This window comes from Marmota marmota, unplaced genomic scaffold (assembly GCF_001458135.2).
Source record: "Marmota marmota marmota unplaced genomic scaffold, marMar, whole genome shotgun sequence".
NCBI lineage: Eukaryota > Metazoa > Chordata > Mammalia > Rodentia > Sciuridae > Marmota > Marmota marmota.
This window is the reverse complement of record NW_025999932.1, coordinates 23,563,552-23,582,907: the sequence shown is the minus strand read 5'-3', so window position 1 is coordinate 23,582,907 and position 19,356 is coordinate 23,563,552. Positions and strand designations below refer to the sequence as shown.

Here is a 19,356-nt window from a genome sequence, read left to right as displayed (position 1 = left end):
CCCCCCCAGCCCCCTCCACTGTAGTTTCACATGGCTACCTCCTGTTTTTCTCTAGGTCTCTGTTTAGACATCTGGTGCCCTTTTCCATACCCCTCTGGGGCTTTGTACACTGCCCCTCTTGTGTGACCCCCACAGCACTCAGCATTCATTTGTTACGTGTCATTCATTGTACTAAAGTTATCCCGTGATATCCATGGGGAATTGGTTCTAGGAATCTCTGAGGGTACCAAAATTCTAGATGCTCAAGTCCCTTAAATAAAATGGGGTAGACTAATACACAGCCTTTAAAGTACTAGCTTTAAATCACCTTTAGATGACTTACAGTACCTAATACGATGTAAGTGCCGAGTAACTAGTCTGTATAGAGACACCTTTTCCACAAATGTTTTTGATCTGTGGCCATTCGAATCCGGGGATACTCCCTATGGAGGGCAGACTGCATATTTTAATAGCTTATTTACTCGCCTCCCCTTTCCAGGAGACTCTAAGTGCCAGGAAGACAGAGGTTGTGCTTCAGTAATCTTTCATTCCCCAGTGCTGGCATGTGGCCTCACACACAATGGGTGCTAAACAGATACTTATTTAACAAATGAATGAATGGTAATAGTATATGAATGTGCTTTGAAAAAGATAAGCATGTCATAAAATATGTTACTGTCAGTCTTGGTGGTGCATTCCCATAATCCCAGGGACTAGGGAGCCTAAGGCAGGAGGATTTTGAGTTCAAGTCCAGCCTCAGCAATTTATTGAGACTTTGTCTTAAAATAAAAATAAAAAAGGGCTAGGGGTGTCGCTCAGTGGTAGACACATGGACATGGACGGTTTAGTCACAAATTCCTGTAAAGGGTGAAGTAGCTGAAGATGTGCTGTGCTATTGGGTCTCAGGAGGGTCTGACTACAAAGTCAACATCTTGAAGTCAAGCGCACCCCTGAGAGCTCACTTATGTCAAAATAAATGATGTCAACACTGGAATGTATTCCAGGACTAAATAATGGGACCTGGAAATTAGATCAGACTTTAGTTTAAATGTAAAGAAAAGTTCCTGTTGCTGTAAGAAAGGATGTGTTAGAGGAGCCAATGCCTGGAGCCTGGAGTAGCAAGTCCAAAGACCCTGTCCTTGCCCCTGGTGCTCCTGGTGCCCTGAGCAGCTACACATCAGCCTCAGTGACAGGAGCCCTTTGAGTTCATCAATAACTGCCCTCACGAGGTGCCCAAGCAAGGCTTATGTGTGTACTTTGTCAAGCTGTCTGGACTTCTCTCCAGGGAGAGAATGTATTGGCCAACTGACACAGGCTAGTGTGCATGGCAGTGACGTTCCTCATCATCAACTAAAGACTCTTGAGAACTCGATTAGTAGGAATGAGTCCTCTCTGACCTCCTCTTATTGGGCTTACTGACAAATGGAAGATTCCAGACCTGAGAACCAGGACCAGAGGCTAGAGACAACTGTCTTTGCTGATACTGTTAGTCTTTCAATGACTTGAACAAATCCAGGAGTCAAAACAAATAAATACATACAAAGTATGTTTCTCCCTTCAGCTTATTGTTTATCTCTACTATGCAGGAAAATCATGTGTTACTAACATTTTACTTGGTTGTATGTTTTGGGGGACAACCAAGGATTTTTGTAAATCTAGGTAAAAAGACTGTGTGTTGGGGGCTGCTGATGCAGGGGATTGAATCCAAGTCCTCATGCAGGCGAGGCATGTACTAGGCAAGTACTCTAACACTGAGCCCTGAGCCGTATCCCTAGCCTGGAGAGCCATATTATTATATTCAACATTTGTACCATAATCTTGAAATTTTATTTGAAGACATAACATATTATTATTCAAAACTCATGTATTGTTTTGATGTCTCTTTTTCTCTTGGTTTTGAATTTAGATAGGTAATAAAATCATCTCTGAACTGGGGAAATTTTTAATGTATTAAACAACATAAAATTACTGTTTTACTTGAGTTTGACATTTTGTTATTCCTCCATTGACAGAAAAGGCTGACAGCTCTGAAAAAGAGGCACTCATGTCAGAACTCAAAATGATGACTCACTTGGGACATCATGAGAACATTGTGAATCTGCTGGGGGCATGTACACTGTCAGGTAATCAGTTTCCACCAAGACACCTAATGCAAAATAGTTTAGCCTGAAGACCAAAAAGACATTTGTTCTCATTATTTTTTGCTCTTTTCTCACACTTAGTGTGGGCCCCCATTTCAAGTGGAATTAGACATTGAGCACTCCATTTTTTCAAATGGGTGAACATAATGAATACCCCTTTTGTATCTGATCCACTGGGATATGTCACATAAAAAATCTAATATGCTTAGAATCAACTATCCTGCAAGTGCATTTTTTTGGTGTGCATACTTCTCTCCCCAGCTGTGGAGCTGGCATAAATGTAGTGGAGAAAAGAGGTACAGAGCTTGGCCAGTGCTTCCAGTAGGCTGCTTTCAAACAAGTCACAGTCAAGGTGGGGTTTGAAACTTTATCTTCACAGAATTCTCGAGGGCATGGTCTCTAATTCTCTCATGTCTCTCTGTGAATAGTCAAACAATGTACCCAAGGGTGGTTCTTTCTGGGACAGCAGGGCTGGGGCTAGAAGTAAAAGAAGATGAAAATGAGAAAATGGACCTAAGAGAGGACTGGAAACATATTTCTCTTTCCTCTGGCAAACAATAAATCAGCATATATTTTTAAAATTTATATGACAGCAGAATGCATTACAATTCTTATTACACATTTAGAGCACAATTTTTCATATCTCTGGTTGTATACGTAGTATATTCATACCCATTTGTGTCTTCATACCTGTACTTTTAAAAAATTTATTTATTTTAATTAATTTATTTTTGCATACAATTCTTTATACACCATTATACAATAATTTATCATATCTCTGTTTATATATAAGGTATGTTGACACCAAATTCACATCTGCATACATGTATTTTGTATAATGATGAGGGTCTCCTTTCAATATCCATGCTATTCCCCTTTTTCTTCCCTTTCCCTCCCACCCCTATTCCCTATCTAGAGGTAATCTTCCTCCCTTGCTCTCCCTCCTGACCCCATTTTGAGTCACCCCCCTTATATCAGAGAAGACATTTGGCATTTGTTTTTTTGGGATTGGCTAACTTCACTTAGCATAATCTTCTCTAATGCCATCCATTTCCCTGCAAATGCCATGATCTTATTCTTTTTTATTGCTGAGTAATATTCCATTGTGTATAAATGCCACATTTTTTTTATCCATTCATCCACTGAAGGACATCTAGGTTGGCTCCACAGTTTAGCTATTGTGAATTGTGCTGCTATAAACATTGATGTGGCTGTGTTCCTGTAATATGCTGTTTTTAGGTCCTTTGGGTATAGTCCAAGAAGAGGAATCACTGGGTCAAATGGTGGTTCCATTCCCAGTTTTCCAAGGAATCTCCATACTGCTTTCCAAATTGCTGCACCAATTTGCAGTCCCACCAGCAGTGTATAAGTGTACCTTTTTCCCCACATCCTCGCCAGCACTTGTTGTTGTTTGTCTTCATAATGGCTGCCACTCTTACTGGAGTGAGATGGTATCTTAGAGTAGTTTTAATTTGCATTTCTCTGATTGCTAGAGATGATGAGCATTTTTTCGTATATTTGTTGATTGATTGTATATCCTCTTCTGAGAAGTGTCTGTTCAGGTCATTGGCCCATTTATTGATTGGATTAAATTTTTTTTGGTGCTTGTCTTGTTGAACTCTTTATATACCCTAGAGATTAGAGCGCTATCTGAGGGGTAAAAATTTGTTCCCAGGATGCAGGCTTTCTATTCACCTCACATATTATTTCTTTTGCTGATAATAATGGTCATCACATTCCACCATCATTAATAACCCCATGCCCCCTCCTGTCCCCTCCCACCCCTCTGCCCTGTCTAGAATTGGTCTATTCCTCCCATGCTTCCTATCCCTATCCCACTATGAGTCAGCATATGTTTACTAAGTATGTTAGTCAGCTTTCTATCACTATGACAAAATACCTGAGATAATTTAAAAGGAGGAAAATTTTATTACAGTTCATGATTTCAGAGGTTTCATTCATGATCTCTTGACCCTGTCAGTTTGGGTCTGTGGTGGCCTAGTGCAAGATGGTAGGAATGCAAGATGGAGGAGGCCTGTTCACTCTTGGTGACTGGGAAACAAAGAAAGAGATTTAGCTTGATATTTCCAAGGCCATTTTCTGTTATATGTAGTAGTATTTTCATTGCTGGGAAACATTTCATTGTATGGATAGACCACAATTTTTAGATCTATATCCCTCTTTCCTTGGTCTTAGCATAAATAATAGTGTTTTGAGAAATTATGAATAAAGTTTCTATAAACATTCTTGTAAAAAAAAGAGAAGGAGGAGAGAAAGAGAGAGAGGTAGGAAGGGGCCCCAGTCCTGCACCCCATTTACCCAAATTTCTCCAACTAAGCTCCACGTCCAAAGATTACACCACTTCCCAATAGCACTGTTGTCTAGGTATCAACCTTCAATACATGGGCCTTTCAAGAATGTTCAAGATTCAAACTAGCATGCCAAGCAAGTGTTCATAATACAGTGGGCATATATTCCCCATTGCAAAGTGGAGAAGCCAGGAGGCCAGTGGTTTTGGTGAAGCCAAAACCAAGACAGTCTATTTGGCTGTCAAGGAGATACTAATTTCCAAAAAAGTTTAGGCAGAAAGCTAAAATTGAGTTTAAGATATAAGAAGAGATAGGCTTGCCCAAAGTTGGAGGAGAACTGAGCTCTCACAGAGTATGTTGTATGTTGTGCAGATTTCTGAAAAAACATTATGGCGTTTGTACATCTATAATTAAAACTGTAACTATTTCAGGACCAATTTACTTGATTTTTGAATACTGTTGCTATGGTGATCTCCTCAACTATCTAAGAAATAAAAGAGAAAAATTCCATAGGACATGGACAGAGATTTTCAAGGAACACAATTTCAGTTTTTATCCCACTTTCCAATCACATCCAAATTCCAGGTAAGACGCGGGGCCAAGGTTTCATTATTATACAGGACATAGAAAAGGTGTGATGGATAACTACTCTTCAGTAGCCAGTTTCTAAAGGCACTGTGTGATCCAGGAGTCTAAGACAAGTCACTTATCTTAGATCTAGAGTGGTCCCCCATTATCTGTTGTTTTGCTGAAAGAAGCTTCAATTACGCTTAGTCAGCTGCAGTCCAAAAATATTAAATGGGAGAAAGTCCAGAAATGAACAAATCAATCAGTATTAAATAATTTTATTAAAGTATATTGTTACAATTGTTCTACTTTGCAATTATTGTTAATATTTTACTATGCCTAATTTATAAATTAAACCTTATCATAGTCTTGTAGGTATAGGGAAAATGTAGTATATATAGGGTTTGGTACTATCTGTGCTTGCAGGCTTCTACTAGTGGTCTTGGAATGTATGCCCCAACTGCTGCTGTAGTCTCCCTGTTGATTTGAAACCATAAGACCTTTCCTTTCCTTCAGTGCAGTTACTGTTGAGCCAGTCCCTTTCTACCTGACTAAATCATATCCTAGAAACCCTTGGTTTTGAGAAAGGTTCATAATCCAATCTTTTAGGTAGAAAGAATGAAGACCTTTTCCAATGTCCTTGACATACTCATAGAAAATAGCTCAAGTCCTGGGACTGTTGCACAAAAGGGATCTAAACTCATAAATTGGGTTTTAAAATGTTAAGATGGATTCATTGGCATATCATGGGAACATAAACTAGTGGTCACTTTGTCTCTGTGCTCTGTGTTGTATATCCTGCCACCTGTGTGGATCCTGAGTGATTCTTGATCCTGATGGAGTTATTGTTTAAGTATGCATAAATGAATCTTTAGGAGTTTGGTGGCATGCTCCTCAGCCTTGAAATTTTTGGCTGATGACCTGCATCACAGCGTTACAGCAGCTTTATCTGAACTGATCCATAGGCATTCTTCCACCCACAATGCATTTTTTTTAAATTTTGTTGTTGTTGTTGATGGACCTTTAGTCTGTTTATTTTTATGTGGTGCTGAGAATTGAACCCAGTGCCTCACACATGCTGGGCAAGTGCTCTACCACTGAGCCCCCACAATGCATTCTTTTTCCTCTGCGTAGGTGAAAGCTCTTCCTTATTCTGAAGGTAGAATTACTTGTCAGAGACTTTTCTCTTTTGGGAGTCTCTTGAGAATGAGCGGAGATTCCCAAACTTTAAGCTCTTACATGGAGATACAACATCTTAAAACCACAGAGCCCCATAAAGATCCCCATACATGTCTGTGAGCACTTGCCCTTACCTGTGTATACCCATCACACCAATCCTCCCCTTTATCCTCATTTCTCAGTTCATACTCTAGAGCTGAGAAAATTATATAATATCATGCATATTTTTTTGAGGTATGGGGGATTGAACCCAGGACCTTTTTCATGCTAAGCATATGCTCTACCGCTGAACTACACCTCCATACATACTCTAGAGAGAATCTATCCTAAGAGTCAGATGTGTGTGACCAGCGCTTCATTGGCAGTAATTAGCTCTTTTGATTCATTTTGATCATCGGGGTGTTAAATGCCTCAAAACAATTAATTTTGAATATTTGTGACCTAAAAGCATGAAGCGGGCTGGGGATGTGGCTCATGCGGTAGCGCGCTCGCCTGGCATGCGTGTGGCCCGGGTTCAATCCTCAGCACCACATACAAACAAAGATGTTGTGTCCGCCGAGAACTAAAAAATAAATCTTAAAAAATTCTCTCTCTCTCTCTCTCTCTCTCTCTCTCCCCCCCACTCTCTCTTTTAAAAAAAAAAACATGAAGCTATTTTGAAAGATACAGAAATTGTAAATTGGGATAAACTCATACACTGGAATAAATTGAATCATGATAATTGGTGCAGAATTCCTCAGTGAAGAGTTCTATACAATACACTTTAAGAGATTTTCATTATGACTGTTACTTCCGCAGGGAAGGGAAATGAGTTTCACAAAAACAAAATTGAAAAAAGGATGATCAACTGGGGGTGTAGCTCATATGCATGAAGCCCTGAGTTCAATCCTACCACAAAAAAAGAAAAAAGCAACAACAACAAAAAAACCAACTCAACAACCAACAAAAATGGATGGCAAAGCCCTTCAGTTTTTATAGAAGATCTGTAGATCTGTATTACACTTGAGCTTTTAAAGGAAAAATGAGCAAGTTTAGAAATTGAAGAGTGAGGTGTGATTCCTAGTTCTGGTGTTTATTAGCGTTGTGATTTAACAAATCATATTAATCTCACGAAGTCTCATTTCTTTTTTATAAAGTATAACTTCAACACTCATCTTGTCATGTGACAAGGACTGAGAGATCACTTATCCTAGTTAGACCAGCAGGCCCAAGCACACAGATGTTTCTAATGTAGACAAAAATTTGACATGTTGATGGTGTGTTTTTAATTTAAAAACTCATTTATAATTGGAAGCCATTTCTCTGATGAAGTTATTTTTTTTTAAATAGAATGTCTGCTCAGAGACAAATGTAACTAATGAACGAATTTCTCTTTCATAGTATGCCTGGTTCAAGAGAAGTTCAGATACACCAGGACTCGGATCAGGTCTCAGGATTCAATGGGAATTCAATTCATTCTGAAGGTAATACTTTATTCTAATTGGTGTTACTTTAAAATGGAAACAGATACAAGAGTTTCATGTTCGCTATTTTTAAAAAGCACACAATGGCAAAGGCATGGTTTCTTTCTTTGCTGATGTCAGTGATAAGCTTGATAATGCAACTTGCTTGAAAAGTAGTGAAAAGCCAACAGTTTGTATTTTAAGACTTTCTTATTAATGGTCAACCAATAAACACTGAAGACTATTTTATTTGGTCAGGTTATGCTTTTTAAACTAATCAGAGCCACCTTATCACAGGATAAGTGGTAACAATGGTGAGTCACAGAGTCAGGCAGAAGTTCTGTTTCCTTCACTTTCTAGATGGATGACTTTGGATAAGTTATTATGAAAACATCTGAGTCACAATTTATTGTTTATAAAACAAGCTTAATAATACCTTTCTCACAGGACTATTTGAAGGAGTACACAGAAGAATATCAAGTGCAAAATCAGAGTTCATAAAATGTGGTAGAAACTTGATTAGTATTTTTTTTTTCTTTTTCCAATGTGACATATCTGCCTAGCATGATAAAAGGGTCTTAAAAACTCCTAAGTAGGGGGCTGGGGATATAGCTCAGTTGGTAGAGTGCTTGCCTCACATGCACAAAGCCCTGGGATCAATCCTCAGCACCAACACCCCGCCCCAAAACACTCCCCAAAACAACTCCTGAATAACCAGGGGCCATCTATTATCAAGGCAGCTAGGGAATTTATCTCTAAATAAAAAGAATCTTTCTGTGGTCACAGTGAGCAAAAACAGGTTTGTAAGAACTTCATATATGTGTCTTAGTTTGGAGAAGAGATGACTCCAAAGAAAGGTCTAAGGAGCTCTCAGAGAAACGGAAGAACTGGACCCAGGACGAGCAGGGTTCTTGGCACATGGGAGGGAAAAGAATTGTAGCATGTGCCAGTCAGAGGCACAGACAGAGGTTTATTTAGAAAAACAGAGGCACATTGAAGGGAGAATGTGAGAGTGAGAAGCCTTTGGGGTAAAGCGAGGGATGCCCATTCAAGGGAGAGTGTGGGCCATCTCCAGATGAAGACCCGGCAACCCCTTGGTGTGTGGGGGGGATGTTGATATTTACAGAGGGTTGGTTGCTAGGGACTGGACTAGAGGTGAAGTCAGCGCGAACTTAAGCCATTGCCACCAGTTTTCCCTGCCCTTGCACTCGTATGTTAGTTTTTGTTTTGGTGCTGGGGATTGAGCCCAGAAGTGCTTTCCCACTGAGCCACGTCCCCAGCCCTTTTATTTATTTATTTTCAGTTTTTATCCTAATTATTTTCATTTTTTTATTACAATTTTATTCTTATTAAGTTGCTTAGGTCTTTGCTAAGTTGCTAAGGTTGACCTTGAATTTGCAATCCTCCTCCTGCCTCAGCCTCCTGAGCACTGGAATTACGGGCATGCTACCACACCTGGGCCTCATATTAGTTTTTGTAGACAAGGACATGGTGGGTGGGAGGAGGGCGTGGACTGAGTGGCTCAAGAGTTCCAAATGTTCATGGGCGTTTCCTCATGTCAATGGTTTGGGGGTGCTTCTTTGAGACTCAGTGTATCTCTCCCTTTTTTTTGTATCCCCAAATTTCTATTTCATTAGCACCTGCTCCAACACAAAATTGCAACAAATTCAGTTTAAATATCTTCATTGATTTGATTTGTGATTCTAGAATCATGCACTACTTTATTCCAAAAAACAGAATGAGTGATTCAAAGGGGTGAGCAGAAGAGGTTAACAGAAGGGCCAGAGGAAGCAGCAACAAGAAGAGAGAACAGGGAATCTATTCATTTCAAAGTTAGTTTCTCAGGGACAAGGAGACAGAAAAATAGTATCTACTTGGTTCATATCAGGTTACTTCAGGTTAAAGACCCAACTGAACTGTCTGTTTAGGAAATTTGGTTGTTATCTCTCCTGATTTCTCAGAAGATCAGATAACTTCCTTTCTGCTTGATGATGTGGAACTTTTAGCATGGGTGACAACATTTTGGTTTGATCTATTGAGACTAATGCAGGAGCCCAATTCAAGTCAGCAATCTCCTATAAATTGTATTAAAGACACCTCACCTAACTGGTTTTAATAACTTTTTCATAGAAATTTGATAAGGCACCTTCTAAGCATTTTGACAAAAATCAAAGCTGACTCTATGTTACAGATGAAGTTGAATATGAAAACCAGAAAAGACTGGAAGAAGAGGAGGACTTGAATGTGCTTACATTTGAAGATCTTCTTTGCTTTGCGTATCAAGTTGCCAAAGGAATGGAATTCCTAGAATTTAAGTCGGTAAGCACCTTAAAAAAAAAAACTAACAAAAAATATAAAAAGATAACTATGAAAAAAGACGTGCTAGGGCTGGAGTTGTAGCTCAGTGATAGAGCACTTGCCTCGCAAGTGTGAGGCACTGGGTTCAATCCACATAAAGACAAATAAAGGCATTGAATCCATATACAACTAAAAAAATTTAGAAAAAAAAGACATGCTTATATAAAACTATGAAAAAGAGATGTGCCTGTATTTTTTCTTGTTTATCATAACATGTCTCCCTTGATGCCTGTTTTTTCCCCTCTTTACTGTTGAAGTTAATCAAGAACATTACTTCACTCTTTGCTAATGAATCATAAAGGTCTGGGATTCCTTATTGCAAAATGGCTAGCATAACCTTCCTAGGCTCCCAGCGTCCTCTGGAACTTACAGGGAACAAGGTCAAGATAGGAAGTCCTTGCTGTCTGTGGTGGCCCACACCTGTATCCCAGTGACTCAGGAGGGAAGTCAGGAGGGTGGTAACTTCAAGGCCAGCCTGAGCAACTTAGTGAGACCCTGTTTCAAAATTAAAAAAATAAAAATGGCTGAGGATGTAGCTCAATGGTAAAACACACCTGGGTTCAATCCCAGTACCAAAAAAAAAAAAAAAAAGGAAGAGTTTGGAAATCCCATTCACAAGGAAGTGTTGCATTGTCAATCCCTCCTTGGACAGACATTCGGGTCCTGCCCTGCGCATAGCATTTGCTCCAGGGGGTGAATGGAGGTCAAAACTCAGCATGACCACTACCCTGGGCATCTGTCTAACTTGCACTAACAGGCTGTGTTCTAGTGGCAGCTCTGTAGGCCCACAGTCTCTTTGATTGCTAATCCCAGATCCATTAGGGCTGTGATTGCAAGGGTATGGAGACTGCCTCAGACCATTGTCTTGCCCCTGATTTTGCATTCTGTCATTGCCTTTTAGCACTGCTGTTCGCTGCCATTTGACAGGACTCATGCCTATCAGCAGATAAAAGCATCCTCTAGTCACTTCCTTTCATTATTTTCTTCCCTTTGTAGAGGCAAAAGGAATACCTCCCGCCACCTGAGTTTCAAGAATGCTGGAATAAATGGATAATAGACAACTAACCGGAGAAAAGGCATATACATTTATTTACATGCATATGTGTATGGAAGCCACATAAAATTTTCATGAAGCTCAAGGAAGGGCCAGATGGTTGAAGCTTAATTCGCTTCATAGAGGAGAGAGATGTGGGGAGGTATTTTAGAGGGGTGGTTAATGATTTTAGGGGGGATGAATGGGCCTGAAGAACAGACAGTGGAGCTGGGGGTGTTCAGTGGTAGAACGCTTGTCTGGCATGTGTGAGACCCTGGATTCAATCCCCAGCACTACATACACACACACACAATAAAAAAAAAAAAAAGAACAATGATCTGGGGACAAAGTTCCTTTAGGTAGTTAAGGGAACCGCAGAGAAAAGCCTCATCCAACATCTGCTGGACCCCCAAGAGCCTAGTGAAGAATAACCAGCATACCAGGGCCCCATACTTAGACGTGACATTCCCTGGGCTCCTTCACCTTTCATTACCTTCTTTCTCTTTATTTCCAAACTTTTTCCTGCTCTACTTTCTTTAGATGTCTTATTCTCTTCCTCTCCTTCTCTACTTCCTTCCCTTTACCTCTTTTCTCCTTTTTCCTCCCTGAATTTGGAAAGATGGATTTCAACTGTTGTTGTTTGCCTTTAAAAGACTACTGTCTTGGAATAGGGTATGGTGTCCCATACCCATAGTCCCAGGTATTCAGGAGGCTTAGGTGGGAGAATCACCAGTTCCAGCCCAGCCTAGACCACTTAGTGAGACCCTGTCTCAAAAATAAAGGAAAAACCCTGCTGTCTCAATGAAATATGCCCAGCTCTCCCATCCATCCAAGGCACGGCCTTCCCTTCTTCATCTTCTTACCTGCTGTTCTGATTTCCCTTCCTCAGGCTTCTTGCCCTCCTTACTCTTTGTCATAGTTCGCCTACACGTGGACAGTGGTGCTTTCACGAGTGTCTATAGATGTTGGAGAGCATCTACCTGATTGCCTGGCTGTTTGCTGCCAGATGTCAAGTAGAAGTTCCCCACCTGTGATAGCTCCTTTATGTTTTTTCAACCTGAGGAAGGTGTAAAGGCCATATACATTCAATAGAAACCATATTTAGAATTTGAATTTGGGTTTTTCCCTGGGCTAGTGGTATGTGGTCTGATCCTCCTCATGACGCTGGGCAGCAGTGTCGGCTGCACCTCACAGTCACCCTGTGATCAGGAGAGGAAACCACCTAGAGGGCATAGTTACTAAGCCAGGCTGCTCAGTGGGATAGGTGTATTCACTGCAGTCTTTGCCAACTTATAATGGGTCTCTTGGGATGCAGCCACATCATAAGCTAAGAAGCATCTATTCCTAAACTACTCACAATTGGCAATCAAGGGCGATGCTTCCCCTGCCCCACTGGGCTTGTACTAATATGAGTTTTGAAGAATATCCAGTCTTTTAGACCCTTTCCCCTTTTGTCTCCTCTGCAGGCCTTCTCCTCTGAATCATGCACGTCGCTCTTTCCTGCTTGCCCTCCCTCTTGTTGCTTCTCTGATTGTCCCGCAGTCTCCTCCATAGGCTCCTTGATGTCCTCACACATTTGTTGAGCGCTGGCTATGTACCTACACTGTGCTAGGGGGAGAGAGAGCGTCAGTAATGATATGACTCCTGGGCTCAAAGATGTTATGCTTGATAGGAGAGAAAGAGATAAGCAGACATGCAAATCAGAGACGACAGTGTGCTGTGATCGAAGTAAGTTCTGGGAATCCCAGGGAGAGACTTGCACATGAGGCCTAGCCAGGGACAGACAGAATAGAAAAGGCTTTTCTTTCTTTCTTTCTATTTTTTTTTTAATGCTAGGAATTGAACTCAGGGGCATTTAACCACTGAGCCTCACCCTTTTTATTTTTTATTTTAAGACAGACTGTTACTAAGTTGTTTAGGGCCTAGATAAGTTTCTGAGTCTGGCCTTGAACTTGGCAATCCTCTTGCCTCAGCCTCCTGGTTGCTGGGATTACGGGCATGCGCCACCATGCCTAAACTAGAAAAGGCTTTTTGAAGGAGTTCATCCTTGGGCTGGGGGAAATTTTTGAAGAAGGAAAACCAGCAGGGAACATGGAATAGGGTAGGGATTGTGGAATCAGGAGAGGATTTTTGGATAAAGATAATAACTTAGATATATTCAGTGTGAGCGACTGAGTAGATCTTAGTGTAGTAGATACCTGAGCACAAGAGAAGTGCTCAGGTTGTAAATAGAGATTTGGGTGATGGTAGTTGCATCCCTAGGATTGGATGAGATGGTTTGGTGGAGGATGAGGAAGGAGAGGATGCAGCTCTAGGAAATGAGAAGGGGCTTGTGAACAGAGCGCTGGAGGAGGAAAACAGGCGTCACCTACAGAAGTCACAGAAGGAAGGACCTGACGGAGGAGAGCTGGCCAACAGTAACAAATACCAAAGAGAGGTCAAATCAAATAGAGACAGGAGGGGAGCCACACTGGCCAGTGTGGGCCTTAGCCAAAGCAGTGAGAGGGGGAAGGCAGGCCACAGGGCCTAATGGTAAGATGGGTAAAATGCAAGTAGATAATTGGCACTCAAAAAATTGAATTTGGAGTTGGGCATGGTGGTGCACTCCTATATTCCCAGCTTCCTGGAGGCTGAGGCAGGAGGATGGCAAGTTCAAGGCCAGTGTGGGCAACTTCGTGAGATTCTGTCTCAAAATAAAATTTCACAAAAGGGCTAGGAGATATAGCTCAGAGGCAGAACACTCCTGGGTTCAGTCCCCAGTACACCACGAAAATAGGGGGGTTCAGAGGGAGAGCTAGAGGGATTGTGACACAGACATTTTAGACTTCTTTAAAATTCTTAGTTGTTGATGGACATTTATTTTATTCATTTATTTATATGTGGTGTGAGAATTGAACCCAGTGCCTCACACATGCTAGGCAAGCACTCTACCAATGAGCTACAACCCAGCCCTGCATTTTAGTTTTTATGGATTTTGCTTTTATTTTTTAAAGAGTAAAGAGAGCACATTGGACACTTATAACTAGTGCCCTGTTCCTTTGAAAATCTGTCTTCAAAGAGTTAATTTTCCTGCCATACTATTGGACTAATGTCATGATTCTTCTCAGCTCAGAAACTCTGAATTCTGCCTTAGTAAACCTCCCCAAAGTCATTTTTAGTTTAGTTTTGTTTTTTTTCTGAATAGTTTCTTTGCTATTACTCCTTTTTATTCCTAAAGCCATTTCCCAGCCAGAAACGAGATGATTGTCTTCACACACACCCAAGGAGCGCAGAAGACAATATGAAAATCCCCTTAGTGGCTCAGCAGAGGCCCCTGTTGTCACATGTCTTTCTTAGAAAGCAAGATGGAACACCCAGTTCAATTCGATTTTCTTTTTAAGAACCACTGTCCTTTGGCCTCTGGGAAACGCTCTATAAGCAGCACAACTGACGGCAACCACAAGAGCTGAAGAACTGGGCTGCTGTGTTTGCCTGATTTGTTACACACCATGACAACCGCTCCTGGCCCAGTCAAGATGGGAGACCTTCTGTCATCTGTAACTCCTGTTGAACTTGATTGCACTTTCTGTGATAGTATCCATTATGGCAAGTAACACTGTGATCCCATTCTTCCTAGTGTGTTCACCGCGACCTGGCAGCCAGGAACGTGCTCGTCACCCATGGGAAGGTGGTGAAGATTTGTGATTTTGGATTGGCTCGAGATATCCTGAGCGATTCCAACTACGTCGTCAGGGGCAATGTGAGGCTGCTACTTCTTCTATGTTTTTATTCTGCTGTTTTTGTGTTTTTTTCATTATTACGGTAAACATCTGTACTCAGTAATGCAATTTTGATTTACAGTAACACATGCACACGAAAACTCTTAGAGCAGTTTGCTTACTTATGCTTAAAAGATTTTTCTACAGCTTCAGGGAATTTTCCATCTATAATAAAAATGGAGCAAAATAGCCACACATCTATCCTTGGGCTAGCTAGTCAGAATAGATCCATTAGGGGCTTCTGAGTGCAGTCTGCACTTAAAAAAAAAAATCTCATTACTTGCACTTATTTCAGTTTCTTTAGCTATAAAGAGACTGTTGGATTATATTTCCAATTTTGAGAAAAGCTAATAGTTACAATAGTTTTCAAAATGTACAACATATGAATGTTAAATATAAATCTTAAGGGCACGATAATTAAATTAAATATTAATTGATGAAGATCTGTTACCCTATTACTGTTAAAACAGGGAGACATAAAATATACCTGGGTCTGCTTTTAAATACAAGATAAATACTCGGTGATTAATTTTGTAGTTGAAAGAGTGGTTTTTAAGAATTACAACACCTGGGTTGGTATTGTGGTTCAGTGGCAGAGCACTTGCCTTGCCCGTATGAGGCACTGGGTTTGATCTTCAGCACCACATAAAAACAAATAAATAAAATAAAGATACCGTGTCCATCTACAACTAAAAAAAATTAAAAATAAAAGAATTACGACACCTTTGCTTAAGTCCCTATTCCTCTTCTTTTTGGTTATTCATTTTGGGGATTGCTCTCTCCATCTTTGTCCCTACTTGTGAAATAATAATAGCAGCAAAAGCTGGACTAGTCCTTACTCTGTGCCAAGTACTCTTGTGGGCACTTTACATATATGAATTTATCCACTTTGTGGATGAGGAAACTGAGATACAGAAAAGTAACATGTAATGGTTACACAGTACATGGATTTGAACACAAAGAGTCTAAACACCAAGTCTCTGCCTTACCACTATGATACCACGTTTCCCAAAAGGGTTCCATTTACTTGGTAGGGCTGTGGGAATAAACCAATAAAACCAACATAAAAGCACCTTATTTAGGATAAACAGCCAATAAATGTGTAAGATCAAATTAAACTGCATTCCTACTAGGATCTAATGTAATCACCTTAGTTGATTTAAAATTTGTTCCTCAGTTATTACAGCTGAAATCATAAATATGCTGACCACTCCTCTAGGGTGATGCAGCTTCTGTTCTACCAGCCAGCTGTCTCTTATGTGGGAAGGTGGATTCCATTTAGAACCACAATTAATTCTTTTAATGAATTAAATGAACCAGACTAGCCCCCTTGATTTGTTCAGCTCCTCCATTGTGTATAGGACTTAAAACAGGGTTTTTTTTTTTTTCTTGGGCTTTGATTTTACTTGGCAGACTAAACATGTGCTGGGATGCGTTCCTGGATCCATGAAAAACAAAAATCAGTACAAAAGGCTCCGTCTCAGGAACCTAACCATCCCGTGTCCTGAGTCAAACCTGAGGTGGTACTAAGTCAAAACCCCCCTTTCATGCTACTGGAAATTTATTAAAACCACAAAAACCAGTCTGGTATCATTTCTGGAAGTAATGACATAAGTTCCCCTCACCACATTCTTGGGGACAGCATTTCTACTAATGTTCTTCTGAGAAGTGCTTTAACAAGATTATACTAACGCACTTTGAGCCCACTTCCCTTCGGGCAACTGACTAGCCCTTCCTTAATGGAAAGCGTCTGACTACTGTTACATTTACCCCTTGGAAGCACCAGCTTTTGTTCAAGATGAGTTTTAAGGATTATATTTATATAGCCAGACACACACACACACACACACACACACACGGCTACTATTATTACAAAGTTAACTTTAAAGTGAAAAACTTTCACATGAGGAATGTGATTTTCTCAATTAAATATGAAGAGAAGCATGGCATAGAGGCACATGCTTGTAATCCCAGGGACTCAAGAGGCTGAGACAGGGGGATTGCAAGTTTGAGGCCAGCTTGGGCAATTTGGCAAGAGATCCTGTCTCCAAATAAAAACATGAAAAGAGCTGGGGATGTAGCCCAGTGGTAAGTACCGCTGGGTTCAATTCCCCAATATTAAAAAAAAAAAAAAGAAACAAACAAATAAAAGAAGGGCCTCAGGGGAATAATACATTTCATCATCTACTGAAACAAAAGAAGCCAGGGGACTGTATGTGGGAAATTCACCACGGGATCTCCTCTTGGGTTTTAGGCCCGTCTGCCTGTAAAGTGGATGGCTCCTGAAAGCTTGTTTGAAGGGATCTACACAATTAAGAGTGATGTCTGGTCGTACGGAATATTACTGTGGGAAATATTCTCACTTGGTATGTTTGGCACTTTACTCGTGTCCCTGGGCTCTGGGTCTTGTGCATCTTGCTCTCTCTGCACCCCTCCCCACCCTTGCACCCCCTAAACCAGAGGGTACATAAAATGCCACCTGGGCTTCTCCCATAGCTCCTGGTCTTGCTTCTTTTGCAACATATGCCACTTGATGTGTAACTTGCTGATGTCCCTAAGCCGTCTTCCTCACTGGTCCGTAACCTGCTTGGGAAGTCTTGTGACTGTCCAGTTGCAGCCCTCGCTGCAGGCTGTCCCTGGCACATGGGAGTTCTTGATACATGTCTGCCACGAATGGATCAACAACCGAAGAAATGGATGAATGGCTACACTGCTTTCCTCTTTTTCTCAGGCGTGAATCCTTACCCTGGCATTCCGGTTGATGCTAACTTCTATAAACTCATTCAGAGTGGATTTAAAATGGACCAGCCATTTTATGCTACAGAAGAAATGTAAGTTCAAATTGGACAGTAGTAGATTGGTTGAAATTAGAAATTTATTATCTGTCCACTTCCGAATGCATGACACACACGGAAAACGGTAAAAATTCCTTAATGGTCAAAACTCCTTAAAATCTTCCTGTTTGGGGGACTACTAACCTGTCCTTGCCTGTCCTCAGAGGCTTCTGGATCTTAATTACTTTGCTTGAGTGATCTGTGAGGATGAGACTCCATCTCCTTCATTATATGTCATTAAGTGCATTTCTGTTCATCTTCTAATTTCTCCTTTCTGATATGAGTACAAAATCTAGTGGAGTATTTGCCATAAAATAAACATGCCATAAACACATAGCTGTATCTAAATGTGCTTCGTGATATAGAAAACAGTTCATTTTACTTCATTTGTGTCTCTTCATCTTGGTCCTTGTTCTCTTGATTTTCCAGATACTTTATAATGCAATCCTGCTGGGCTTTTGACTCGAGGAAGCGGCCGTCCTTCCCTAACCTGACTTCATTTTTAGGATGTCAGCTGGCAGATGCAGAAGAAGCGGTAGGTAGCAGCCAGAACTTGATATTACTATAAAGGAAATTGGTAATTGACAACATTCCTTGTTGGACCAAATGGACCAAGTTGTCTGTCTCTCCTCAGTTCATCTAGGTTGCCCCTTGAAAGTTGTGTAGGTTGAGACATATTTATTGAGAGGTGTTTCTAGAAAAAAAAAAAAAAAGACCTTTTCTCAAGATTTCAGTCAATTGATTCAATAAAGTAAAATTCAGCACAGAGGATTGGACAACTAAATAAAACTGAATTCCTCCCCAACCCACTAGTCTTCCCTAATTCAACATGAAGCTTTAGTACAGACTAATCACATGGGCCAATCATATGACATGGTAGAAAGGAAAGAGCATTGGACTGGGGTCATGAAAGTTAAATACCAGCTCAGGGGCTGGGGATATAGCTCAGTGGAGTGCTTGCCTTGCATGCACAAGGCCCTGGGTTCAATCCCCAGCACCACACACATACACACAAATAATAATCAAATAAAAAAAACAGCTCATAATATTGTGCCCTTTGTGATAACTCACTTTACTTCTCCTGGCCTTAGTGTTTCCATCTGCAAAATGGGTTGCCAAGCTAGACGATCTGTGAGCTTTGGGAACTTGGGATTGCTTTGCTAATTCTTTCCCCAGTCATACCACCTTGTATAGCAAAGACAGTTATCCTTGGATGAAGTGAACAAAAGATGAACCTTGAACTCCCACTGCCTACGATCGCATCATTTACTTCTCCTATGACTTGTCTTCAGTCAGTCTTTTTAGGGGGTCAGTCCCATTTCTTCATCTGAAATATGAAATTAAAAATATTACTTCATGGAGTTGTAAAAAGGAGTAAATAAGATGATGTATGCGAAGACTTTGCATATAGTGGGAAATTGGTATTTACTCACAAAATGTTATTTAAACAGAAATATGATGTGTGTTGGGGGCCTGGGAATAGAGTCAAGGACCTTGAGCATGGTAGGCCACCTCCCCCCAGCCCTCCAGCCCCATAAACCCAATTCTTTAAGTGGATTCTCTGTCCTTTTTTCTAAATCGCTGAGTCCATTTTCAATGCTTGTTCTTTCTATAGACGTGTTTAGATAATGTGTGTCCTTCCTTCCTGTGATTTTCTTAACAATCACATATAGAAACTAAGTTATTGTCAGAGAATTAAGTCAAAAGGTTGGGAGATGGAAAACCCCCAAGGTACTTACAGGCTGTTGGGCAGATG

At 40.7% G+C, this 19,356-nt stretch overlaps 1 protein-coding gene across 1 annotated transcript in view; it reads left to right on the top strand.

The window, feature by feature from the left end:
• Flt3 (fms related receptor tyrosine kinase 3) overlaps positions 1–19,356 on the top strand; it is a 78,237-nt gene that overhangs the window by 51,948 nt on the left and 6,933 nt on the right. Inside the window, exons 12-19 of the mRNA XM_048801001.1 lie at positions 1,992–2,102; positions 4,861–5,014; positions 7,556–7,638; positions 9,809–9,936; positions 14,625–14,747; positions 17,021–17,132; positions 17,498–17,597; positions 18,030–18,135. Coding sequence (XP_048656958.1) covers positions 1,992–2,102; positions 4,861–5,014; positions 7,556–7,638; positions 9,809–9,936; positions 14,625–14,747; positions 17,021–17,132; positions 17,498–17,597; positions 18,030–18,135 — 917 coding nt within the window. The remainder of the gene's footprint in view (positions 1–1,991; positions 2,103–4,860; positions 5,015–7,555; positions 7,639–9,808; positions 9,937–14,624; positions 14,748–17,020; positions 17,133–17,497; positions 17,598–18,029; positions 18,136–19,356) is intronic.